The sequence below is a fragment of the Elgaria multicarinata genome, chromosome 17 (genome assembly GCF_023053635.1).
Source record: "Elgaria multicarinata webbii isolate HBS135686 ecotype San Diego chromosome 17, rElgMul1.1.pri, whole genome shotgun sequence".
In the NCBI taxonomy this organism is placed as follows: Eukaryota; Metazoa; Chordata; class Lepidosauria; order Squamata; family Anguidae; genus Elgaria; species Elgaria multicarinata.
In genome coordinates, this window is record NC_086187.1 from 23,371,469 (window position 1) to 23,398,147 (window position 26,679).

General features: G+C 43.7%; 1 protein-coding gene across 1 annotated transcript; it reads right to left on the minus strand.

Annotated features, from left to right (window-relative positions):
• Positions 1-5,639: 5,639 nt before the first annotated feature.
• Positions 5,640-24,393, minus strand: LOC134410385 (cytochrome P450 3A24-like). Its single transcript, XM_063143640.1, has 14 exons — positions 24,292-24,393; positions 23,279-23,372; positions 22,100-22,152; positions 21,450-21,549; positions 20,511-20,624; positions 19,465-19,553; positions 17,783-17,931; positions 16,261-16,388; positions 14,783-14,861; positions 14,358-14,518; positions 12,491-12,717; positions 10,156-10,318; positions 8,130-8,717; positions 5,640-6,090 (listed from the first exon to the last, which is right to left on the minus strand). The coding sequence occupies exons 1-13, from the start codon at positions 24,360-24,362 to the stop codon at positions 8,622-8,624; spliced, it is 1,524 nt and encodes a 507-aa protein (XP_062999710.1). The 5' UTR covers positions 24,363-24,393; the 3' UTR covers positions 5,640-6,090; positions 8,130-8,621.
• Between the last annotated feature and the right edge of the window lie 2,286 nt (positions 24,394-26,679).

Genomic DNA, 26,679 nt, shown 5'->3' on the forward strand with positions numbered 1-26,679 from the left:
ATTGTATCTCGGCATGTCTTTCAGATATCTCAGCCTGGCTGCTTCATCGTCGTTTGAAACTTAACATGGCAAAGACTGAATTGCTAGTTTTTCCTCCTAAACCTTCTCCTCACCTCTCATTCTCCCTTACTGTCAACGATGTCACGCTTACTCCGGTCAAGGAAGCTCGTAGTCTTGGCTTTATATTTGACTCCTTGCTCTCCTTTACTCCTCACATCGAGGCAGTAGCTAAATCCTGTCGTTTCTTCCTGTATAATATTGCCAGGATTCGACCATTTTTGTCTGTCTCTTCTGCCAAGACTCTCGTTCACGCACTGGTTATCTCTCGGTTGGACTACTGCAACCTTCTTCTCTCTGGCCTTCCTTCGTCTCACATCAGTCCGCTGGTCTCTGTCCACCACTCTGCCGCTAAGATCATCTTCTTGGCCCGCCGCTCTGACCATGTCACTCCACTTCTGAAATCTCTTCATTGGCTTCCAATTCACTTCAGAATCCAATATAAACTTCTCCTACTGACCTTCAAAGCTCTTCACTGCCTAGCTCCTGCCTATCTCTCCTCTCTCATCTCACACTATCGCCCCGCTCGGGCTCTCCGCTCCTCTGATGCCATGCTTCTCGCCTGCCCAAGGACCTCCACTTCCCTTACTCGGCTTCGTCCTTTTCTTCTGCTGCCCCTTACGCCTGGAACGCTCTTCCAGAACACTTGAGAACTACAAACTCAATCACTGCTTTTAAGACTCAGCTCAAAACTTTTCTTTTCCCTATAGCCTTCAAATATTGAGTTTGTTCTGACTTTACACTGTTGGTTTTGCCCTACCCTGTGCCTGTTTACACTTCCCTGTGCCTGTTTGCATTCTCCTTCCCTCTTTATTGTTTACTACAACTTATTAGATTGTAAGCCTATGCGGCAGGGTCTTGCTATTTACTGTGTTATCTGTACAGCACCATGTACATTGATGGTGCTATATAAATAAATAAATAATAATAATAATAATAATAATAATAATAATAATAATAATATGCATGCACCACCTGGTGAAATTTCCTCTTCATCGCAACAGTTAAAGGTGAAGGAGCCCTGCCCTCTTGACCGGATACAACCCTGCTGCTATTTCCTATGCAGTTAATACAATCTGAAGTGCCCTGGTCATAGGAAGCTGCCTTAGCTCACATCAGGTTATGTATCCACTTAACCCAGCATCATCCAGCTTTCTGGAGACACAGGCAGAGGTATTTCCCTATTACATATTCCACTGCCTTTTCAACTGGAGATAGGAAGGATGGGAGGCTTTTTGCTTACCATGTTGCTATGGTGCGTCTCTCCTAAATCCATATTCTTATGTAGATCCCATTCATTTAGCTGGACCATGTGCAGAACATCGGCCTGACGGACGGTGTCCAATGATACTACCATGACCCAAAATAAGTTAGACCCTTTATTTGCATTTTCAACTCCCTCCTGATTTCTCATACCCGAGAAGCAGCTTTTGAGGAGGGGATCTTTTCTAACTAAACCCCTGGAAAATTCAGTGTAATTTCCCTACATGCCTCCTTCTGCTGTGTATATGTGTGGCTTCATGCCAGTTGCCCCAGAGCTCATAGTTTGATAGCTGGGCATAAAACCAGGCCAACGTTTCAGCGGCTAAAGCTATCATAGGTGTCATTTCCTCTAATACAGTTAATTAAATTCCATGCACAGTTTATGGATGTAGATCATAAAAAGACCCTGCACGGTGTTGCAGGCAGCGGATGTCAAACAATGATAAATGTATTATTTAGGGGGTTATAACAATCACACTCGTCCCATGGTTTCCTTCTGCACTTGTTGCAATTTTAATTTGTCAGTTTCAGGACAAGGAAAGCCAAACTCTTTGCAATGTACCTCTTGTGACTGAACACTTCTGGTTGTAGCCAATATTGTGGGTGGTGGTGCAGGATGAAAACAGGGGTCATAAGAATATAAGAAGTTCCATCTGAGGGTCCATCTAGTCTAGCACTCTGTTCACACAGTGGCCAAGCAGCTGTCAACCTGGGATCAACAAAGCAGGACATGGTGCAACAGCACCCTCCCACCCATGTTCCCCAGCAACTGGGGCACACAGGCTTACTGCCTTGGATAATGGAGGTAGCACATAACCATCAGGGCTAGTAGCCATTGATACGGCCTCTTCCCCCTCCTCCTCCTCCTCCAGGAATCTATCCAACCCCCTTTTAAAGCCATCCAAATTGGTGGCCATCACTACATATTGTGTTAGTGAATTCCATAATTTAACTATGCACTATGCAAAGTCCTTCCTTTTATTTGTCCTGAATCTCCCACCCATCAGCTTCATGGGACGACCCTGGGTGGGATCGTCGTCATCCCATTAATCTCCATGGTGTTTTTGCAAACCTTTTCAAGCCATCCTCCTGGAGGATAGAGCTTAAGGGTTTCATTCAACATCATCTGAAGGATCACATCATAGGCCAAAGCAGCCCGTGAAGGAAGAAAATGTTTCCTGGTGCATGCATGGGAGGTTGGACTCAATGGCCTTATAGGCCCCTTCCAACTCTACTATTCTATGATTCTATGAGAGACAGGCTCTGGTGCTATTGAAAAGCACATTACACCAGTTTTAAAATCTCTTCGCTGGCTGCCAATTAGTTTCCAGGCGAAGTATAAAGTGTTGGTTATCACCTTTAAAGCCCTACATCTGTCAGGGATGCTTTAGGGTGGATTCCTGCATTGAGCAGGGGGTTGGACTCGATGGCCTTGTAGGCCCTTTCCAACTCTGCTATTCTATGATTCTATGATACATGGTTTGGGTCCAGGCTACCTGCGAGATTGCCTTCTCCCATACAATCCGCCTCACACACTCAGGTCCTCTGGGAAGAATCTACTTTAGTCAACCAAAACTAGGCTGACGGGTATTACCCAGAGGACCTTCTCTTCTGCTGCTCCCAGACTCTGGAATGGCCTGCCGGAGGAGATTCGTCAACTTCACAGTCTTTTAGCATTTAAAAAAGCAATAAAGACTGATCTCTTCCGGCAGGCCTATCCAGTGGAATTTTAGGATGCTTTTAAGATGTTTTAATCATGTATGCTATGTTTTTAACCAGTTTTTAATGTGTTATATATTCACTGTTGTTCCCTGCCTCGATCCAAGTGGAGAGGCAGGTAAGAAATAAATTATTATTATTATTATTATTATTATTATTATTATTATTATTATAAAATATTTAATAGTTGTTGTTTTTTATCAAAGGCTCGAAATGGGAGCAAAGGCTCGAACTGCGTGGGAGGCAATCTAGAAATGTTATCTAGGTGTTATCGGACATATGGCAAAATCTGGGGGTGAGTCCTCCACAGAATGAAATCCCTGGGAGAAAAGATGCAGAAGTTGACAGAATAGAGAGAGATATTGCTACCTGTAAACTGCCAGAACGTACCCGCCCACTGATTTGTTTCTGAAACAGACACAAAAATATGTCAAACTGAACTCAAAGTCATACCTATCTTTGATGTGCTGAGCTGTCAGCATAGGTATATGGTTTGTGGCTAGCCTGGGATTTTTATTTCTCTATTTTTTGCCATAGAGGGAAACAGGGAGCCATGAGACTAACGTGGATAGGACAGCTGCTACTTAGCTTCTTCCCCCATCCCAGAACGGTCTCAACATTTCCAGACATGAAAGGAGCAATCTTATGTATGTTTAGACAAGGGGGGAAAAAAGTCCTACAACTCTCATGCTGGCTGGGGAATTCTGGGAATTGTAGGGCTTTTTTTCTGTCTAAACGTGCATAGGTTTGTGCCCTAAGTAACTGAAGTGGTTGAAAGCTTATGGCAAAATAAACGCGTTAGTCTTTAAGGTGCCAAAAGACTCTTTGTGCTTTTTGCTGCAACATGGCCACCCACTGGAATTCACATTTTACTTGTTTTCCTCTGCTTCCTGTACTTTGTTTCTATTAGATTGTAAGGCCTTCTATCAAGGATCCTCTCTATTTTATCTTTCCCACAGTACTTAATTGAATTTAACACTCCAAGGATGCAATCCTATGCATTATTTAGACAGAAAAGTTTAGACAGCATGCTGGCTGAGAATGCTGGTAGCTGTAGGACTCCCCCCCCTCCAATACACGCATTGGAGTGTATCCTAAATAAAGAATAATTCTGAATTATTCTTCACACAGCGCAGAGTTAAATTATGGAACTCACTACCACAAGATGTAGTGATGGCCACCAATCTGGATGGCTTTAAAAGGGGGTTGGATAAATTCCTGGAGGAGAAGGCTATCCATGGCTACTAGGCCTGATGGTTGTGTGCTATCTCCAGTATTCGAGGCAAGAAGCCTGTGTGCACCAGTTGCTGGGGAACATGGGTGGGAGGGTGCTGTTGCACCATGTCCTGCTTGTTCATCCCTGGTTGGCCACTGGGTGAACAGAGTGCTGGACTAGATGGACGCTTGGTCTGATCCAGCAGGACACTTCTGATGTTCTTAAATAAAGAATAAAAGTCAGGAGTGTGGCTGCAACTGAAGAGAAGCTGAATGGTTGTTGTTTTTTGCGTTCGTCTTCTAGGGCTGGAGCAAGATGTCATGACAACATGGGACAGGCTGGAGGTTCTTCCTCCACTACCACCACCTCCCCATTGACTTTGGGGGTGGGAAGGTGTTTAGATGTTGCATTGGCATTTGGAAGTCGCTCCGAGGCACTGTGGGATTGAGGGCCATGGGGAATGCCTGTGCAGTCACTTTTCGTCAGGTGCTCTGGTGAGGCCCAATTTATAGCTTGCGATTACCATAGCAGGAGGTGGTAACAGTAGCTGGGAAAAGTGTGGTGGTGGTACGTGGCAGCAGAGAGGGAGGTCAGAGGAGGTCAGAGAGGGAGGTCAGAGGAGGGCAACCAGGATGATCAGGGGTCTGGAAACAAAGCCCTATGAAGAGAGACTGAAAGATCTGGGCCTGTTTAGCCTGGAGAAGAGAAGATTGAGGGGAGACATGATAGCACTCTTCAAATACTTGAAAGGTTATCACAAAGAGGAGGGCCAGGATCTCTTCTCGATCCTCCCAGAGTGCAGGACACGGAATAACGGGCTCAAGTTAAAGGAAGCCAGATTCCAGCTGGACATCAGGAAAAACGTCCTGACTGTTAGAGTAGTACGACAATGGAATCAGTTATCTAGGGAGGTTGTGGGCTCTCCCATGCTAGAGGCCTTCAAGAGGCAGCTGGACAACCATCTGTCAGGGATGCTTTAGGGTGGATTCCTGCAGGGGGTTGGACTTGATGGCCTTTTAGGACCCTTCCAACTCTGCTATTCTGTGATTCTATGTGACCCACTGCCCCACCTAATCTGTCACCTAAACTACCGGTCTTGTCATGGCATATGGGAGAAACGAGCCTACTCTTTTCAGTGTCAAAGCAGAAAACCTAACATCAATAAGCCACATTATCTACTGCTGTTTATTTATATAACCTTTTCCCCACCAGGAGCAGCTTGTTACGAAGGGAAATTATAGGACTTGGCTTAAAACTGCAGTGGGCTAGAAAGACGACCAGGGCCCTAAAATAGCATCCAGTGCCTCTAGCCACTTCCACACCTGGTCCCCTGATAGGATGGAGCGGAAAACCCAGTGGGCAAATGGATGGAAGCAAAAAATAATGCAAAAACTAGGATTTATTTAACAAAGTGAAATACTTAAGCATGCAATTGAAGGAAAATCTCCAAACGGCTAACTAGGAGGGGAAGGGATCCAATACATTAGTTATCCACAGGTGAGCGATTAGCGTCTCTCAGAGCCTAAGGACGCATTATGTTAAGTGCATAGTTTGCAGCCACAGCAATGTGTATTTTTATTATTATTATTTAATGCTAGGTTGTGGGGATTGACATTTCTTTCGGCACCACAGCATGTGGGACGGGAGTTTGACCTTTCTGTCGCCAGCCACAATCCTGACAAAATCTCTCTCTCTCTCACACACACACACACCCCGCTGCCATTGGCACCAAGGACAGCTCTTTATTTTCTATCCCTAAAAGGAGCATGCAAGCGGGAGGGAAGGATTTTAACCACCTCTCCCCCTGCAAGCTGCAGTCCTTATGGAAATGCCCCCTCCACAGTCTAGGATTCATTTTTTTTTTATAATATCCCTTTGCTGAGGCTGCAAGTCACACAGTTAATATAATGTATAATTAGCTCTCAGACCAGGCCTGAAATACAGGTGTCTCTGTCATTCCCGGGTAGTGAGGCAACTACTGAATAAGGCTGTGTGAGGGCCTTATTCAGTAGTTATCATTTTTGGATGCTTGTATTTATTCCTGGAGTCTCCTCAGTCTCTTTCCTCTCACATATCAATCACTCCGTTCCCTTTGAATCTCCTCAGCAACTCCCTCCCCCCCCAATCCCCTCAGAAAATCCTCTCAGGGCCAAACCAGACCTCACTTCTGTCTAGAAGCTATGACTTTTCTCCCCATATTTATTTATTTATTTATTTATTACATTTCTATATCATCCAATAGCTGGAGCTCTCTGGGCGGTTCACAAAAATTAAAAACATTCAAAGTATAAAACAACAGTATAAAACCATAATATAAAATACAATATAAAAGCTCAACCCGATAAAAACAGCAGCAATGCAAAATTACAAATCTAAAACACCAAGTTAAAATGTATTTATAGACTGTTAAAATGCTGGTAGAATAAAAAGGCGTCTAAAAGCATATAATGTAGGTGCCAAGCGAACCTCCTTAGGGAGCTCATTCCACAGCCGGGGTGCCACAGCAGAGAAGGCCCTCCTCCTGGTAGCCACCTGCCTCACTCCCTTTGGCAGGGGCTCACGAAGAAGGACCCCTGAGGATTATTTATTTACTCTAAAGTAGGTGCAGGGGCCCAGAAAGAGACCCTAATATGCGGTAGGTAGCTTAGGGGACTTTTTATGGTTGGCATCAGGGGCTCAGGCCCTACTCTAAAAATGAGGGTAGACATGATAGCACTCCTCAAATACTTAAAAGGTTGTCACACAGAGGAGGGCCAGGATCTCTTCTCGATCCTCCCAGAGTGCAGGACACGGAATAACGGGCTCAAGTTAAAGGAAGCCAGATTCCAGCTGGACATCAGGAAAAACTTCCTGACTGTTAGAGCAGTATGACAATGGAATCAGTTACCTAGGGAGGTGGTGGGCTCTCCCACACTAAGAGGCAGCTGGACAACCATCTGTCAGGGATGCTTTAGGGTGGATTCCTGCACTGAGCAGGGGTTGGACTCAGTGGCCTTGTAGGCCCCTTCCAACTACTATTCTATGATTCTGATTCTATGAAATGATTAGGCTGCTAGACACACATTGAAAATAATGTTTGTTTTGACCCTCAGAGAGAATCCTTCAACCCCCACACAGGCGCTCTCCCAGTTTCCCACAGGCTGTCTTCCAGGCATCCCACACAGGGTTACACTTCACTGGGTCATTTAGATTTACCACTTTATTTCCTCCCTATCAGGCATCAATTAAAAGGCACCAGATTAAAAGGCATCTAACATGGGTGCGTGTGTGTATGAAAGATGGATTTACAACAGAGTAATTTCAAAATATAATCAGCGCTAAACGTTTTGGCTTCCGCCCTCGTCAGTAGCAGTGACGTTAAAGAAATACCAGGAGTGGCAATTTGGAATGCTGGAAATGAAAAATCCTAAAGAGAGTGTTGGATCCTGGATTGGATCAGTTTTACTTTATTCCTGTGCTTTAATATGCCCAGTGGCAGAAGACATGAAGAAGACATGAAGAAATACTTTTAAATGTCAAGGCCACCAGCTGGACTATGCAATTATTGAATTATTGGTGGCGTGGGATATTTAGTCAATTAGTGGCTGGGATGACTGTACAGTTTTTGCACTATAGATATGGCTCTGTATTGCGTATGTTCTTCATCCATTATCATTACTGCTACTGCTGTTATCAGATGTGATCGTTGTGAGTATGTGTGTGCTGTAAATTTATTCAATCAACTTCTATGTCAGTAAAAGCTCTGTTTTCAACTTAACAAAGTATTTGAGCTTTATTTGGGTCTTTGCTGCGTTTCTACTGAGAGAAGCTTCTAACACAACTCTACTTAATCTTGAGTAGAGTTAAACTTCCAACGGCGAGAAACAAAAGCCACACAGAAATATGAATGGCATAAAACTTATGAATTGTTCTCCCGATTAAGGCCACATGGACTATAAATTCTGAGTCTGTAGATCCGGACGTTTTCCTTTCTGTCTACCATGTCAATGTCCTTTATTTGTTTGATTACATATGTTAATTTTCTTGTATTGGAAAAAGAGCAGCATAAAAAAATAAACTTTATGTCCTTTTAAGTGGATAAATTGTAATTAAAAAGGGGGAAAAAACTTATGTATAGCTCTTATTCCCTTATCTTTGCTTATCACGTAAACGTAAGACAATTAAGAGTAAGCAAAGTGAATCTCCTCTGATAAAAGCTACAACTTCTCCTGTTTACTTCTATTCACTAAAGTCAATAGTGCTAAGGGTATGTGAACATCCAGAGGTCCTGAATGTGATCTTTCATACACAGTCTTCTATTCTGTTCACTCAAATAACTACTCCCATGAGAAGGAGAGAGGTAGCAGGAACGTGGTTTCCAATTGCTCTATTCCTCAGCTCTAGCAATGGTTCTGGAGACAAACTTCAGTTGGATAGGCTTTTTGGGTTGCATTAAGCCTTTGGTGTCCAGTTCCATGGGGATCTTTGCCATCAAGAGAAAGGGAAAAAATGGTGAAAGGGAAGATTCAGCAGATATCAACAGCATCAGAATCAACTCGGAAGCCCACACAACACATGCATATCTATCTCCACTGGCTCTAGTGTTGTCCATTCACCTCTAACCCTTTCCCCATCATACCCTCTGATGCAGTTCATAAGGACACAAACTAGTGTCCGTTTTGCACTTTTGCCTGGAAACCAAACCATCATGCTTACTTGCAGCTGAAGTGTGAGCATAGCCATCCAATGTGCGAGCACATTGCTTAAACTCCAGCAATTTAAAGTCATTTAGCAAGATGCATCTCTATCCTTTCTTATCAGACTTCAGAATTACAAAGAAATCAGGACATCTGTACTTAAGGCTGCCAGATCATACCCAGTGATGATGCCCATATCTTTAAATATTAAGAAGTGCTGCAGCTTTTTGGCGTTTGTTCCTTCACCCACTCTCATCTCCTATGGCCCGGAGGATTCTACTTTTGCTCCACAACAAATAGGGGCAGGAACCTAATGGGATCTGAGGTGGCGGTGACTGAACAAGAAAGGGATCTTGGGATTGTGGTGGACAGATGGATGAAAATGTCCACCCAGTGTGCGGCCGCTGTAAAGAAGGCAAACTCCATGATAGACATTATAAGAAAAGGAAATGAGAATAAAACGGCCAGTATCGTACTGCCCTTATATAAATCTATGGTGTGACTACACTTAGAATACTGTGTACAGGTCTGGTCACAACACCTAAAAAAGAATATTATAGAGCTGGAAAAAATGCAGAAAAGGGCAACTAAAATGATGAAAGGGCTGAAGCGTCTCCCTACGAGGGAAGGTTACATCAACTGGGATTGTTTAGCTTGGAAAAAAGGGGGCTGAGGGGAGACATGATAGAGGTGCACAAAATTATGCATGGTGTGGAGAATGTGGACAGGGAGACATTTTTCTCCCTCTCTCAAAATACTACAACCCGGGGTCATCCAGGACAAATAAAATGAAGTACTTCCTCACACAGCACATAGTTAAATTATGGAACTCACTACCACAAGATGTAGTGATAGCCACCCATTTGGATGGCTTCAAAAGGGGGTTGGATAAATTCCTGGAGGCAAAGGCTATCCATGGCTACTAGCCCTGATGGTTGTGTGGTATCTCCAGTATTCGAGGCGATAAGCCTGTGTGCACCAGTTGCTGGGGAACATGGGTGGGAGGGTGCTGTTGCACCATGCCCTGCCTTGATGTTCCCTGGCCAATGGCTGGTTGGCCACTGTGTGAACAGAGTGCTGGACTAGATGGACCCTTGGTCTGATCCAGCAGGGCACTTCTTATGTTCTTGTGAATGACGGACACACAGCATGAGAATAGGACGTATTCTGCAATTTAGCAGTACTAGAACAGTTTCGCTTGTTTAAAAAAACCCTGGAGCTCACCAGTGTGTCTTTGCAGGTTCGGAAGGAAAAATTTTGCAGCAAGAGCACCACAACCATTTTTACGACCATGAGAGCAAAGCGCATCCCAATGCAGTTCCTGGGTCCCGCTCCGAAGGGAAGGAAGACGTACGGGTTGATGCTTTCCTTGTTCGCTTTACTGAACCTGTTTGCAAATCAGGAGAGAGAAGTGTGAAGTGCACAAGGATCCAGGAAGTGACCGACACTTTTGTTCCTTCAATGCTGGGGGAGACAGGTGAGCCAAAGTTGGTATGTGAGAATTAATACTTGTGCAGGGAATTCACTTTAGCCAAATATTGATCTAAGGGCAAATCTAAGAGGCGAGTTCCTCAGAGGAACTGTAAGGAAGGAAAACAATCCACAGATGCAAGAGATATTTGGAAGACAGACAATTATCCCTACACTTCAAACAAAATATTTCACTGACAGTGTTGTGTTAGTAATGCAGCAGGAGAAAATACGAAGTAAGGTAAAGATTCTTATATTACAATTAAGCCTTTCATCTGGATTAAATCTCACTTATTAGTTACTTTCACAGGAAGCTGATCTTTTTTTTATTTGGATAAAATCTCACTTCTTAGTTAAATCCATATATGGCAGCTAAGCGTTTTCTATCCTTATCTCGCTTATTAAACACATCTTTATGTTATAGTCAAGCCCTTGCTTAAATTATATTTTGTGGATTATTTTAATTTTCTATACTATATGAAAAGTATGTTCCAGGTATGTACTCATTACAATGATGCAAGTGCAACATACAGATATTTTTCGATTATCATAACAAAAACTCAATTATTTTGAAACAACCATTAAAAAGAAAGAAAGAACTACGTTGCTGGATTTGACCAAAGGTCAGTTTAATCAGCTGTCATGCCCCTGCTAGAGGAATCCTTGTCAGAGGAGGAAGCAGAGCCTCCAGAAGCCAGGGAGACACCACATCAAGTACTGGCACCAGACCAGGAAGAGCCTGGGCCTTCAGGGGAGACGGCTCCAGGACCTTCCCTGACAGGAGGAGAGGATTCTGACCCTGGAGCAGAGGCTGAGCAACCCCCTGACCCCCACGAGCGTAAGCCAGTAGGCCTCCTATAAGAAGGAGTGCTTGGTTGCAAAAATGGTCTTCTCGGGAGAAAGCAACTCCTCCTGAGTAGGGCTCTGGCTAGTGAGCTCTGATGGACAGCAGCTGAGCCTGGGTTGGGCTCAACAGCCGCTGTGAATAAAAGCCAGCAGTGAGAGCTTGCTGATTGATGGAAACAATGTCTCCTGGCCCTGCCTTGTTCTGGAATCTCTGTGTGATGACCTCAGACCTCTGCTACCAAATTATGTATGTATTGCCTCAGTGTGTTTGACCCTTTGCCTGTTTAACCACTCCTACTTTGCCTGACTCTCTATATTGGATTGATTGCTTGTGCCTTGATGCTGTGCCTGTTATCTGGACTGCATTTGCCTGAACTTAAAGCTTGTCTGCTGGAACATTGGTCTGTGGTATTACTTGGCCTTGTGGTCCACTGTATAACCAAAAATGCTACAGCCAGTGCAGGACATCAGCATTATTTCTGCAACAGTGCCCAATCAGATGTCTCAAGAAAGCTCACAAGAAGGCCATGATTGCATTGACCATTTCACATTTATCCTTAATATTTGGTACTCAGATATACCACCACTGAATAGGGGGTTACATCTAACTATCATGATTACTAATCAATGACTTACTTATCCTCCATGACAGTGATGAAAATTCACTTCCATTTTGTACATAACTGGTACGTGCCATGCTTTTGCCAAGGCTCCGTTCAAGCAAATGGGGCTTTGGGAGAATTTGCTGATGGTTCTCAATGATTCTTGATCCAAATCATACTAGGTCCTTCTATGAGTAACTTCCATTCTAGCCTGCTTTTTGGGGCTTTGAACAGACAAATAGCTTTTGAACAGGGGATCTTTTCTAACCCAAAACCTGGAAGATTAAATTTAATTTTCTGCATGCATCTTTGCCCTTCAGCTGTGTCTGTGTGTGGCTTGATGCAGTTGACTTACGGCTCTTCTTTTAACAGCTGGACATAAAATCAAACCAATGTTTCAGCTGCTAAAGCCAGCTTAGGTGTCAATTTCTCCCATACAGTTAATTAAGCTCCATGAACAGTTTATGGATGTAGATCATAAAAAGACCTTACATGGCGTTGCAGACTCTAGGTGTCAAACAATGATAAATGCATTATTTAGGTGTTAATGACAATCATGTTTGCTCTCTGTTTTCTTCCTGTTGCTCAACATTTTATTCATTGGTTTTAAGAGGAGGAGATCTATCCTCCTTCCAACGTACCTCTCGGGCCTGAATTCTTCTGGTTCTGGCCAATATTCCGGGTCATGATGTAGGGTGTATGTGGAGATCATGGTCACAGTTCCTTTTGGGATTGTCACTCCATTAATCACCACAGTGTTTTTGCAAACTCTTTCAAGCCGTACTCCTGGAGGGTAGAGCCTGAGGGTTTCATTCACCACCATGTCAAGATATTCCATCTGAAGAACTGCCTCATAGGTGGGAGAGGCCTGCCAAGGAGAAGGACAAGTTGTTGTGCACTGGAGGCAACCTAGAAATACTATTGGACCATATTCAGAATTGAACTGAGTGATATTCCCTCGGATAGGAATTATTAATTTCCTGAGATTGCTTAAAGAATCTCAGAAATCCTTAAAACAGGAAGCATGGTTTGTTACAGGATCACATTCGGACAACAATAGTAGAACCCAGTTTCCGTCCATTGTACAAATTTCATCTCTTCAATTTTCCAAGTCTCAAACAAAAAGAAATCAATCTCTCTCTCTCTCTCTGTGTGTGTCTCTGCCTCTGCCTCTCTCTCTCTCTGTCTCTCCTTCTCTCTCTCTCTCTCTGCCTCTGCCTGTCTCTCTCTCTGTCTCTCCTTCTCTCTCTCTCTCTCTCTCTCTGCCTCTGCCTGTCTCTCTCTCTGTCTCTCCTTCTCTCTCTCTCTCTCTCTCTGTCTGTCTCTGCCTGTCTCTCTCTCTGTCTCTCCTTCTCTCTCTCTCTCTCTCTCTCTGCCTCTGCCTGTCTCTCTCCTTCTCTCTCTCTCTCTCTCTCTCTCTCTGTGTCTGTCTCTGCCTCTGCCTGTCTCTCTCTCTGTCTCTCCTTCTCTCTCCCTCTCTCTCTCTCTCTCTCTCTCTCTCTCTCTGTGTGTCTGTCTCTGCCTCTGCCTGTCTCTCTCTCTGTCTCTCCTTCTCTCTCTCTCTGTGTCTGTCTGTCTGTCTCTGCCTCTCTGTCTGTCTCTGCCTCTCTCGCTCTGCCTCTCGCACACACACACACACACACACCTACCAGTTTTTTGTTTGTTTTGCACGCAACTTCCATATTTTCTGGTCTAGAATACTCAGTCCACTTATTTTATGGTTTCCTTTGTTGAGTAGGCTACAGAGGATAGGAATATTTAGCAAGCATCATATGTTTATTGAGCACTGACTGGCTCCTGTTAAATTAGTTTAAATGTCCATTCTGATTTCCCTCATCCCTAAGTTTCACTCGATTGATTGATTTGAATTCTTCAGGCTTTCTTGACTAAAGCGATAGAATGGATGCCACTGTCTTGAATCTGTTCACAGTTGCAGAATGTTAAATTTAATGAGCTTTTTGTAAACCACCCAGAGAGCTCTGGGTATTGGGTGGCATGGAAATGTAACAAATAACAATAATATGGTAGATAATTTGATTGAAGGTGGCAGTACCAATGTCGTCTTTTTATTTTTTTTTTATATTGTATTTTGTATTCATGTTTTAAAATTGTTGGTTGTTTTTATGCTTTTCATGGTTTCAACTTCTGTGAATGCCCAGAGAGCTTTGGCTATTGGGTGGTATAAAAATGAAATAAATAAATAATAGTCTTGCTAAGTAACACTACTGCATGTCTTCTGAGCTTCTTCAATTACGGCAATTTCACTTGGTTCAAAACCGTCAGTGAGTTACCAGGAGGCCTCAACCTCTCTCTCTCTCTTTTCCCAAACACCTTCTGGTATTCAAGCCTTCTAGACCCACCACCATCATGCTTTCAAGATTATCTCATTAGCCATAAAGACTAGGTAATTGCCTTTTTATCCCCCTGCAATTATGTTCCTTGTGCTGCAGGTGAGCTGATCCATTCGCAATTAACTTGAGCCAAGGAAAGCATAACTGAGACTTTTACCTGGTTAGGAAGTGCCTCATCTATCTCCTCTTGCAGCCTCTGCTGAACATCTGGATGTGTGGCGAGGCAGTAAGACAGGAAGCTGAGGGTGCTACTGGTGGTCTCATAACCAGCAAAAATGAAGAAAACGGCTTGTGACAAAATCTCTTTGTCTGTGAGAGCTGGAGAAGCACAGGACAGAAATCAGTAAGGATAGTACAGTTGTAAATCAACATCTTGAAAAAGCTGCCAATAACAATCAGTGTGGGACTAAGTATTACACTTTGTGTGCTACAGTACGCATCTCACAAAAACACTTTTGGCCTGCACTATGGTGTGATTTATCTAGGAACTCTCAATATGGAGAGCTTTAAACTACGCTGTCTCAGAGCTGTGGCAATATCCCCAAGCAGCCTCTTTTCAAAAGATGGAATCTATACATTTACCTTTATATGAATTCAGTTCATCAGACACCTCACCGGAAATTTGGGAGTCCACCATTAGCTGCAGGAAGTCAACCCGATTCTGCGAGGGAACAGACACAGACGCTGTGGTCATCAGGAGAGAATGGTAGGGCTGCCTTTGAAGACCCAGCTACACCCCTATCTGGACAGGGATAACCTGGCTTCAGTTGTCCATGCTCTGGTAACCTCCAAGTTAGATTACTGCAATGCACTCTACATAGGGCTGCCTTTGAAGACGGTTCGGAAGCTGCAGCTCGTGTGAAATGCAGCGGCCAGATTGATTTCAGGAACCAGAAGGTTCAACCATATAACACCTGCTCTGGTCCACTTGCACTGGCTGCCTGTATGTTTCCGAGCCCAATTCAAGGTGCTGGTTTTGACCGATAAAGCCTTACACGGCTTGGGACCACAATACCTGACAGAAAGCCTCTTCCGATGTGAGTATACTCAGTCACTATGTTCAACATCTAAGGTCCTCCTCCGGGTGCCTACTCTGAGAGAGGCTCGGAGTGTGGCAACGAGGGACAGGGCCTTTTTGGTGGTGGCCCCCAGACTATGGAACAATCTCCCTGACGAGTTTCGCCTGGCGCCAGGTTAAGACTTTATTCTTTGCCCAGGCATATAGCGGCACATCTTAATTGCCCACATGTTTAGTTTTTTAACGGTTTTTAATGCTTTATGTGTGCATGTTCTGTGTTTTAGAATTTTAAATTTTGTATACTCGTTTTTATCTTAATTTTAGAATTTCTGTAAACCGCCCAGAGAGCCCTGGCTATGGGGGCGGTATATAAGTGTAATAGATAAATAGATAAATAAATAAATAAATGCCCAGTTGTCTATGCAGCCCAATGAGGTGTCTAAAAATCAAGAGTCAGCTCTGTAGGGTAGCTTCTCTTAGCACAGAATATTTATTTTATTTATGTATTTTTGTCATATTTATAAACTACTAAATATAATAAAATTCCTAAGCAGTTCACGTATAACTATTAAAATCACATTAAAATACAATATTAAAAACAACTTTTTTAAAAACAAAAAAATCCAATTACAATAAAAGCAATACAAGGAGCAGTAAAACAGAGTGGTATGATTAGTTTAATTACAGCCCAGGGAAAATCTGGGTGAACAAGTGTGTTTTTCAGGAGGCATTTGAAAGATGCACCTTGTCTGCCTCCCATTTCGAAATCAATTGTCACACAAGGGCATGACCACGGATTCATAAAAAGTGGGCGAGACCACGTTCTGTATGCGATGGAGCATGTCCCCTAGTATGAATGGACCCCTAAGCTACGTTCAACATCTAAGACCCTCCTCCAGGAGATCTCCAAGGGTAACAACAAGGGACAGGGCCTTCTCAGTGGTTTCCCCCCATCTCATTCACCACTATAAAATGGCTGGCTTGGGAGGCGTGGCAAAGGTCAAGTAACCTGTCCAAAAAACAGAGTACAAGTCTGACTGACCGTGTGGTTATTCTTCTGCCGATCCTTCTTGACTTTTTTGACAACATCAGTAAAGAAATTCGTGAAGGTGCTCGACAGCAGGGTGAAGTTTAGTTTATCCAGTAGCGGCGTCAGGAATGGGAAGATGACTGGAAAAGAGAAGAGCAAAGGGGTTACTTTGAGAGGATGCAACAAAACTGGAACCCAGTTAAGAAGACCTAATTTTGACGTCTGTGTCAACTCTTTCTGAGGGACAGGGGTCTGGTAGGAGAGCACGCCCATCATGGGGCAGGATTTCAGTTACCAAACTCATTTTCAGTAGAGCTGCAAGGTTTAATTGGCAGATCCCTCAAGCTGTGATCCAGTATCCGGCAGAGACAGCATGGTGTTGTGCAGGGGTCTCCAATACAACAGGCGTGGGTGCCGTAGTACCCACAAGCACCTCCACAATGCTCCCCTCCCTGCCCCTTAAAAAAAAAAAAAAATTTAAAAGAAAAATCTTGGAAAACATTAGTCTCCTTTCTCCCCCTTCTTCCCTCTTGCTTTGCTCTTCCCCCCTGCCTTCTAGCCTCTGTAGCTCACTTTCGCCCACACCCAGCCTTTAGTCTCACTCTTTCCCTACATCATCATCATTTTATTATGCGGTCACAGACCCAATAGAAACAATAACCATAAAATCACAATCATTAATTTAAAACCATAAATTCGCAATATTAATTTAAAACCCTAAAATCACAGTCATTAATTCATTATACGAACAGGCGAAAAGAGTTATTAAGGCATACACGTATTTAAAATATGTAAGCATAGTCAGAACACCTGGCACAAAAGATGAACAACAACAGCATGGGATAGAAGTTACAATTAGGATGAAGTCGATTTACGAGACCTTTGTACGGTCCTACCTCTTCGCCGGGCTATTTCCTCCTCCCTCCTGGCCTCTGGCCTCACTACTTCGCCCTGCTCCTCTTCAGCTCATTTCTTTTTACTAACTAGGCCTCACGGCGTGTTTAAACCAAAGTTATGTAGCCGCTGTGGTTAGGAATGGTTCACATGACACGCTAAGACAGCCTTCCTCAACCTGGGGCGCTCCAGATGTGTTGGACTGCATCTCCCAGAATGCCCCAGCCAGCTGGCTGGGGCATTCTGGGAGTTGTAGTCCAACACATCTGGAGCGCCCCAGGTTGAGGAAGGCTGCGCTGACATCATGCTTAACTTGAGATGCTTAACCATCATGGTTTAGCGTGTTGTCTGAATAGAGCCATTGCCACAAAGCAGTACAATTGCACAGGTGCCATAACAGCCCTCGTTTGATGCAATATCCTTTTTTTTCTTTTCATCCTGGGCAAAGTGGTGTGGAGGAAAAGGGGACAGATTTGCCTCGAAGGTTTCTGAGGACCAACGAAGACCATGAAGGGAATGGCAAGAGCAGGACAGATTAATTTGCAGAAGAAGCTTGCATCATCACCTAGGATCATCCCCTCCCTACAATTTCTGTTTTACAAGGGATGCAAATGCTTTAGCATATATAGAGGCCTCATACCAAGCAGGATTAGCAGTGGATTGAAGAAGCTGAACTTGAGAAACTTCTTGACATGAGCGATGAAAGGATCGTTGGGGTTGTTTAGGGAGTCCACGTTGACACTGAACGAAGTGCTGCTTATCACGTCCATACTGTAGGCCCCAAAGATACTGACCGGAGGAGAGGAAGAAGACACAATCAAATCAAATGTGAAGGCATTGTGTAGCGTGTAATGTTTTTCCAGAGAAGGCCCGTAAAGGGAACACGCAACTTACGATTCCCTCAGACAGTGTGAATATGTTCAGGAAAACCATGTTGTACAGGCCTTCCTGGACTTTGGGAAAGTTGAAAGGGACTAGCCCTAACATGCAATAATATCTCAGGTGAAAACACATTTATCTGACATGTCTGAAGCTGGTATGACATCAGAAAACTATGAATTTATTTTTTAAAAATGTTTCAAAAATTGGTAAAAAAAAACCCAAACATACATAATTAAACTGCTTCTTTCCTGTTTATTACATGTGCCATTATCATTTTAAAAGCAATGTACTTCTATCATTCAGTAATAAAAGTAAGCTATTTATATCATATCAGGAAATCTTATATTTTAAATTTCAAAACACATGTAATTACAAAATCAAATAAAGTAAACACTAATATTCCATGTTTATTGTATCTTTCTCTTAAGACTGAAAATAGCATATGCATTCCCTCAATTTTTTTTTAATTAAAAACTAATTTAAAGACCACACACATCTCAGAGTATACATTGTATGGTATCTTAACATTTTATTTATTTATTTATTGCATTTTTATAGCGCCCAAAGCTCTCTGGGCAGTTCACAAAAATTAATACCATAAAAAGCATAATAAAACAACCAACAGTCTAAAATCACAAATACAAAATACAATATATTGTTTTAGTTGAATTCTTGTTTCGCCAATGTACTTGTTTTCAACATTTAGAAAAGTATTTATTGTTTTAGGGAAGTATAAACTCAGGTCTTCCCCACCTGCAATCTGAAATGCCATCTCCTTGAAAGGACTCTACTCCAAGTAATTTTTTACTAAAGTAATGTCTAAGTACACATGGGTGTTTCAGTGAAACTGCGAATGGCTCATTAAATCAATTATGGTTCCTTTGGTCGCTCCACAAAGAATTTTGGACTTGTTATAATGAATGATTTAGATTCAAGTGTTAAATGTGTTTGAATGTCGATGGGTCTGATTTTTTGTAATAATTGTTTATGATTGAATATTAAATGCAAATGATATATGAGGAAATGCTACACAGGTGCTGAATATCATGGATATGTAATGAAATGTTACACATGTGGAAAAACTAATTTGATATAATCTGGTAGTAGCATTGTATTGTAAAGTGGTTACTTTAGTAAAAAATTACTTGGAGTAGAATAATTGTTTGAATGACTAATTAATTCAATGTGTTTAATTTGTTTCTATGGTGGCTGCCTTTAGGGTTCTCTTTTGTACATATTTTCACCACCATTGCCTTTTCTATTATAGCTTGAAAGGACTCTGCCACATGATTTTGCGAAATGCGTAGCTCAAGGAAGATACTAAAGAGAGCGAGACAAAATGGCAGCACACCTTCACCAGAGTTCACGCATGAACTTTCCTGTAACTTGTTTTCACCGTAAAATGGACTACTACCCATCAGCTCTATTGGAATGACTCACTCTTTTGAGTCTATGGTTTCATCATTTTCCACTTTCTTCTGAACATTTTTCACCAACATTTCTCCATAATCGTTGATGATTGGGAACATCTGAAATGAAGACCAAAGCTCAAGACACTGCAGACACTTTGGACATCCATTAACTGGAGTCACAAGGGATTTTGAGTAGCCATTTGCAATCTGCCTCACACTGTCCAGTAACCTACCCTTGAGAAAACACAGTTACATCACTTCATACATGACTGACAAGGAACTGGAATAACTTTCTTCTATGGGTACATTCTCAAGCTCATTTGCCTTGTTAGGCATTCAACTCTTGTCCCCAACTTTGGGTGGATCATCCAAATAGCTCAAGCTGCGGAAAGGTAGGCATCTCCCATCTTCCACTGGCCTTCCACCGTTTTAGGCTTACCCTTAACACAAACATACATTTTGCGATCTACTTCTCAGGTTTTTGCCATATATTTGTATGGTAGTAGTGATGCTACAGAAAACCCACCTTAGGTTAGTCTGCAACCCAGCAGTGGTTGATTTAAAACAGGGGTGGACAACAGCAACCCATCACCACCAGTGAAGCTCATGTTCACTCTATTTTATTTATTTTTCCTCAGAAAAACGGGGAGGGGGAGGGAGTCATGTCTGCCACCAAAATTTAGCAGCAAACTGTTATAGAAGCTTAAAACAGACAAATTTAGCTTGTTTCTGCAAAACCGGAAGGAGAGAAGCATCCAAAGTAGGTCACAAATGAGAGAAACAGTTTCTCAGGATGCAAGAATAGTTTTATTAACAGGAAGCTCCGTGCGTTTTGGTCTGGCACTTATTTTGAGGCCTTCTACAAGGGTTACCTAGAAGTATCTGCAGAGTTTCTCACAGCTAGAAGTTTGTCTCCTGTATTAATTTGCTGGCAACCAGTAAGAACAGGTTAAAGGCAGCAGCACTTATACAGTTTTATTTATTTATTACATTTCTATACCGCCCAATAGCCGGAGCTCTCTGGGCGGTTCACAAAAAATAGTACGTTCCACACTGATGGGTTTCATAACATACCTCCTTCAATTTTCCACTCGTGAAGGCAGGAGACAGGACAGCGCGTATTCTCTTCCACTGTTCATCCTCAGCTATTGTTATTGATGAGTCCAGATCTCCATTCAAACCAAAGTTCTAAATAGTCCATGACATAAAGAAATAATAATAATGGATTTGAGTTGGTGTAAACTCTTGTTCACACAGGCCTAGATGTTGACTCAGTGTCACAATAATACTGTGAATTAGCTAATCTGTTGGTGCATTCTGCTCCCTGATCTTCTGCCAGTGCTTTGTTTATTATGAATTGCGAACTGGGAACTCCATCTTGTCTTGTTCACGATAAGTATCATGATGTGTGAACACAGTGTCTAAGGCCATGGCTAGACCTAGCGGTCTAGCATGACAGAGGGGGAAGGATCTCGTGATTTTATGATCACGAGATCTCCCCCCCTGTCTACATGTGGTGCGCGACGTCCTGGGAGGAGGAGGACATCATGTCCGCCATTTTGGTTTTTTTCTTAAAGGGGAAGGAGCGCCCGAGCGCAAAAGTTATGTGGGTTTTTTTTGGTTTTTTTACAAAAACCCCATCCTGCTCAACCCACCCCACCCCTGATGGGCACAGAGCTCCTGAGGAGCTTTGTGCCCCGTGAACAGTTCCTGGCTCCTCGTGGTTACTCGTGAGTAGCTGGGATGAAACCGTGACGCCTGGCCACACGTCTCACGGTTTCGGGATCATCAAAAGCAGGATTAAAGGCTATGCCAATATCACGGGGCAAGGGAGGGATCATTTCTCCCTGCTCCCAGGATCCTCTGTGCATCATGTGGATGCAAAGGGATGATCCTGGGGCAATCCCCGGGATATCAGCAGGTCTAGCCATGGCCTAAGTGGACCCTTCAATCCACTTAAGACATACTGTAAAGAGGAGAGTTATCAAAGGAAATGCTCTAGTGGATACCTACCCGGCGGTTGGTGAAATGGGTGTAGAATTCTTTTACCAAGAGGATTTTGATGATGGCAGGATCCAGAATAGCCATCACTGGCTGCCGCCCGTCAAAAATTCTAATTGCCAAAGAGAAGAAAAAGAAATATGTTCACAATCCTTGCTTGAATGCAACTATCAGTTTCGGAGGAGAAGCCAGGATGAGAACTCCCTGCGTTTAGTTGCAACTCGTCAAATACCTTTTTATTTAGTACATTAAATTCTGCTAAGTATTTTACAATGACTCAATGAAAATGCTGTATGGTAAAGACAAATGCAAAAAGAGAAGGAAAGTAAGCCCAATCTAACTACTTTGCAGGTACTTAATGGCCATGAGTCACTGATTGAGACTGTTCCGGAAGGACAAGAGCTAAATGGTAGCTGGTCCAGGCTGTGCATGGAGTCAAGCCTGTGGTCTTGCCTTTCCTATCCCATGCCTTGACTTACTTTACTTTGCCCTGTGATGCCAATAAACCCCACACATCACACAGAGGTCAGAGGGAATGCCTGTCAGTTGTCATACATGCCTCTGCATGCCTGCTTTAAAAATAAATCAAATGGGGGGGATTCTTAACAATTGGCAGGCAGTGCAACAATCCTATTCTCTCCATCAAACAGGGATTGACTCACCCCCAGATTTTGCCATACTTCTGATGACACTTCTGGTCGAAATTCAGAACCCCCTGTCAAGATACAAGCAGCGTCAGAGAAACAAGCAAGAAAAGGGAACAGCCTGCAAAGGAAAATAACATTCCATTTATAGAACAGTTTGCTACGTTTTTTTATGATTCAGCACTCTACACTAGATCAGATTTCCTGTGGTGGGAGAAGTAGATCGGAATCTAGTTGTAGAGCTCTGAGTAGATTGCAGTAGATCAGCAAAGGTCTCGAACCCCCAACTGTTAACATCAGCAATCGTGAGGTTTCGGTTTGATTGTTAGAGCAGATCTACACAGCGCACTGAAGGCGACTGTGTAGATCCTGCTGGAAGAGACGGAGGAAGAGGCGGAGGAGGAGGCGGCTGGGGAATGCGGCCGTGTCCTTGCCACTGCCGCCCACCTCCCTGCCGGCCTCCTGCTACCGGCGAAAGAGCCACTCGGTGGAAGAAGGCGGGGCGGAGAGCGGAAGAAGCTCTCCGACCCGGGTGGCTCTTTCGCCGGCAGCAGGTGGGCGGCGGCAAGGACGCGGCCGGATTCCCCAGCCACCTCCTCCTCCGCCTCTTCCTCCATCTCTTAGGGCAGGATCTACACAGTCGCTTTCGGGGTGCACTGCAGCCGCATGCAGGCGCCTTGAGTGCGCTGTGTAGATCTTTCCCAGGAGTAACTCAGTTACTTTGCAGTAACTCAGAGTGGATTTGGATTTGTTTCTGCACGCCATCCTAATGTACAGCTCCACACTCAGCCATGAAGCTCACTGGGTGACTTTGGGCAGGTCACTGACACTCAGCCTAACCTACCTCACAGGGCTGGTGTGAAAACAAAATGGAGAGGAGGATCATGTATGCCATGCCACCTTTTCCTTGTAGGAAAGGTCCGATTGTACCATATGCTCATAAAAAAATACATATGTCTTGACACCTTTTCTCAATTCAGAGAGTGATGACCAATTGTAACTCCGAGTGGAGAGCACTCCACAATTTGGGAGTCACCCAGGAGAAAGCCTTCTCACATGTGTCGGTCCAGCAGGCTTCTGCAAATTACAGTATCTTTGGGTCTACCCACCACTGGAATACAGGCCCTTTTCCAAACTTGAATTTGGGCTGACGGAGATTCCCTGCTCTTGCCCTGTGTAACAACCCCGGATACTCACCTGCCGGTATTCGTGAAAGTTCCCAATGAAAGGCAAAGGCCTTGGTCCAGGAATCCCCAACTTCTTAAAGAAATTGTATGGCCAGATCCCATAGCTGGAAAGATGACCAGTGAGAGTCATTAACAAGAGAGTCAATTGAAAACATATCACAGCAAAACATTTGCAGCTTGAGAAGATGGCGGTGTGGTTTAGGCCCACGTGGGGCCAACTTCTGAATGAGAAGAGGCCTAAAAAAAATTTCGTTTAGGAAGAAGACTACTAAGGAAGGCTAGAACAGAGATTTACTAAATTATATGTGGCCATGGGGAACGTGGCAATGGATTTCATTTTCCTGCAGACCCTCTACCCGAAATATGAGAACTTTGGACAACCCAATGAAAGTGATGATCCAGGACAAAGAAAACAAAGTACTTCTTTACTGAACATGTAACTTAGGAAATTGACTGTCACACAATATGGTAATTATGCTTGCATGGTTTTAAATTCACGGAGACGAGGACTATTAGCAGCAATTAGCCAGCATGGTTAGATAAAGCCTCCATGTTCAGAGACAGTATACCATTGAACACCAGTATGCCGATGAATACCATTCCTGGCATAGAAACAGAGAGCAGGAGGAAGCTGCACCTATTAAATACCTGCCTGCCTGACTCGTGCAGCAGGGAATGCTTTGAAAAAGATCAACTTTGTCCCATGCTGCTGTAATCTGAGGGAATGCCAAGGAGGCTGCATTGGAAAAGGAATCCTGTCCCTTTAAAATAGTTGTGTTGCATAGAGGAGAGAAAGTGAACGGGATTTCCCTGCTGAATTTCCGTTCTACAGGTTTTAAATAAAGCACCCTTTGCATCTGATTCCCTCCTTGGCACGCCCAGGAGTTACAAGCAACACTGCTCAAACGGGGCCGCTTAAATCTCCCAACCAGGGCATCATTCCCCAGGCAATTTTATTCCTATAAATCCTTTCTCAGGATGGTAGAAGCTCCCCCAAGGAACTCCTCCCTCTGTTATACTTACAGCATCAGGAGGGCTAAAAATACCACGATGAGTATCCAGGTTTCTAGGGAGAGACTGGGCAGAAATCCCATCTTGTGCTTTGCTTAGACCTCAGCAAAACTCCCTGTTACCCGAGCTTGGAGGAGAAAATTTTCTTTCGCTCGGCTCTGCAGGAAGCACTTTTACTTGGCAGTTCTTCCTCCTTTGATGGTCACGTGAATCAGCAGGGCGGAGGTTGTTATTGACTCTTATTTCATAATAAAACTCTCCAGCATCGCCCTTGAGCGTTTGTGGGTTTCGGGCCAGGGTGACTGTCTTTGGTACTTTCATTTTGCATGATCGCGTCCCGATCTACACTACTGCTTTAAAGCGCTTTATTTATAACCGTTTTGACAACTGTATATGGAGTGTGTCCTGGGCCCCAACAGTTGTAAAAACTAGGGTGACCATATGAAAAAGAAGACAGGGCTCCTGTATCTTTAACAGTTGCATAGAAAAGTGAATTTCAGCAGGTGTCGTTTGTATGCATGCCACACCTGGTGGAATTCCCTCTTCATCACAACAGTTAAAGCTGCAGGAGCCCTCCTCATCATTGTATCTGGTCAATAAGGCAGGGCTCCTGCAGCTTTAACTGTTGTGATGAAGAGGGAATTTCACCAGGTACGGCATGCATACAAATGACACCTGCCGAAATTCCCCTTTCAATACAACTGTTAAAGATGTAGGAGCCCCGTCTCCCTTTTCACATGGACACCCTAGTCAAAACTGTTATAAAGCGCTTTAAAGCAGTAGTGTAGATCCTGCCCTGCTCTGAGATGAGCATCAGTGACACTGGGGGGGGGGGGGCAGAACAGCACCCCAACAGGGGCTGTGAACTGGGAAATTCCCAGTTCAACTCTGCTATATTTGTTTTTTTAAATTTTATTGCATTTATATGCCACCTTCCCCCCCCCTCCCTCCAAGGCTGCTTAAGACCTTCCCCCCCCCTCTGCATTTTATCCTCACAACAACCCTGTGAGGTAGGTTTCGCTGAGAGTCGGTGATTAGCCAAAGTTACCCCCATGGCCGAGTGGGGACTACAACCTGGGACTTCTGAGTCCCAGTCCAACACTCTAACTGCTACACCACACTGCCTGTGAGGTTCAGTTATGAGACTGTACAATCCTGTGCATGCTTACACCAGAGTAAGTGTCATAGGTTTCAGCGGTAACTTATTTCTGAGTAGAATTGGGGCTTTCTGTCCCCTTAGACAAAGTTTACTCACTCTCAAACTCATCCTTCCCCTGCCATGGGCATTATGAAGGAGATAATAAATCTTGTCTACCTTGTTGTGATGGTAACAGTGCGAATGTAGGCATTTACTCTGAAGTAAGACCTATTGTCTTCAGTGATACTTACTTGCAGGTAAATGTGCAGAGGCTGCAATCCTATATCCACTTACCTAGAAGTCTTCCCCATTGAAGTCAATGGGGTTTATTTCTGAGTAGACATGCATAGGATTGCAGTATTAGGGCACAATCCTATGAGTTTAGACCGAAAAAAGTCTTATAACTTCCAGCATTCCCCACCCGGCATGGCTGGCTGGGGAATGTTGGGATATGTAGGATATTTTTCCTGTCTACCCAAGCAGAGGTTTGCAAACATAATATAGTTAAATTGTGTGAAGCTTTTTACACATTCTCAAGCATTGTTAATTGCACAAGCTTTTATGTGGGAGTAAGCCCCCTTGGTAACACCTAAAATTACTTATGAATAAACATGAATATTTGTATGCATTACATTTATATCTGCTTTTCCTCTGGGGAGCTCGGCAGTATTTGTTTATTTATTCAAAGCATTCATATACTGCTCTTCAGTCAAAAGACTCACGGAACGACTTGCAAGAATCAATGATCAGATAGTCCCTTTCCTTAAATTCACAATCTAATCTCCTAATCTGCTTCGGAGGCCAATTTGGAGCTTCAGAATCAGGCCCGATCTGCCTCGGCCCATTTTGGACCCGATCCAACCCGCTTCAGATCTGGAAATGGCATTTTCCACCAGCTGCTGTGCGTGACATTACATCTATTTAAATAACGAGCCACCCATCTTCCTTAAAAATGGCAGCTTGCAGGATTACTGGGCATGAGCAGACCTGTCTAGAAGTCCTACACACTCACATGGTTCAGTGGGCGGGACAGAGACTCATCATTGCCCGAAGCAGTCCATACTGCTGTGGACCAATCTGGCTCCGGACCGATTCGGTCTGAATTGCACTGCTTCGGGTTGGGATTTGGAACCGAAGCGGTGCACAGCCCTACTAAAACAACAAGAGGTTCAGAAGCCCTTCAGGTGGAGGGAGGGGTTCTTCACCCCACCCACTGTATCTTCACAGAAACACTGAGAGGTAGGTTAGGTTGAGAAGTATTG

Excerpts from the sequence above, each read along its gene's own strand:
- LOC134410385 (XM_063143640.1), bottom strand. The coding sequence starts at position 24,362 with ATGGGATTTCTGCCCAGTCTCTCCCTAGAAACCTGGATACTCATCGTG. Across the intron at positions 16,389-17,782 it reads TCCACTGCTAATCCTGCTTG|TCATCTTCCCATTCCTGACG; the intron begins GTATGAGGCCTC and ends TCTCTTTTCCAG. Across the intron at positions 8,718-10,155 it reads GAACCTGCAAAGACACACTG|ATCCCCATGGAACTGGACAC; the intron begins GTGAGCTCCAGG and ends TTGATGGCAAAG.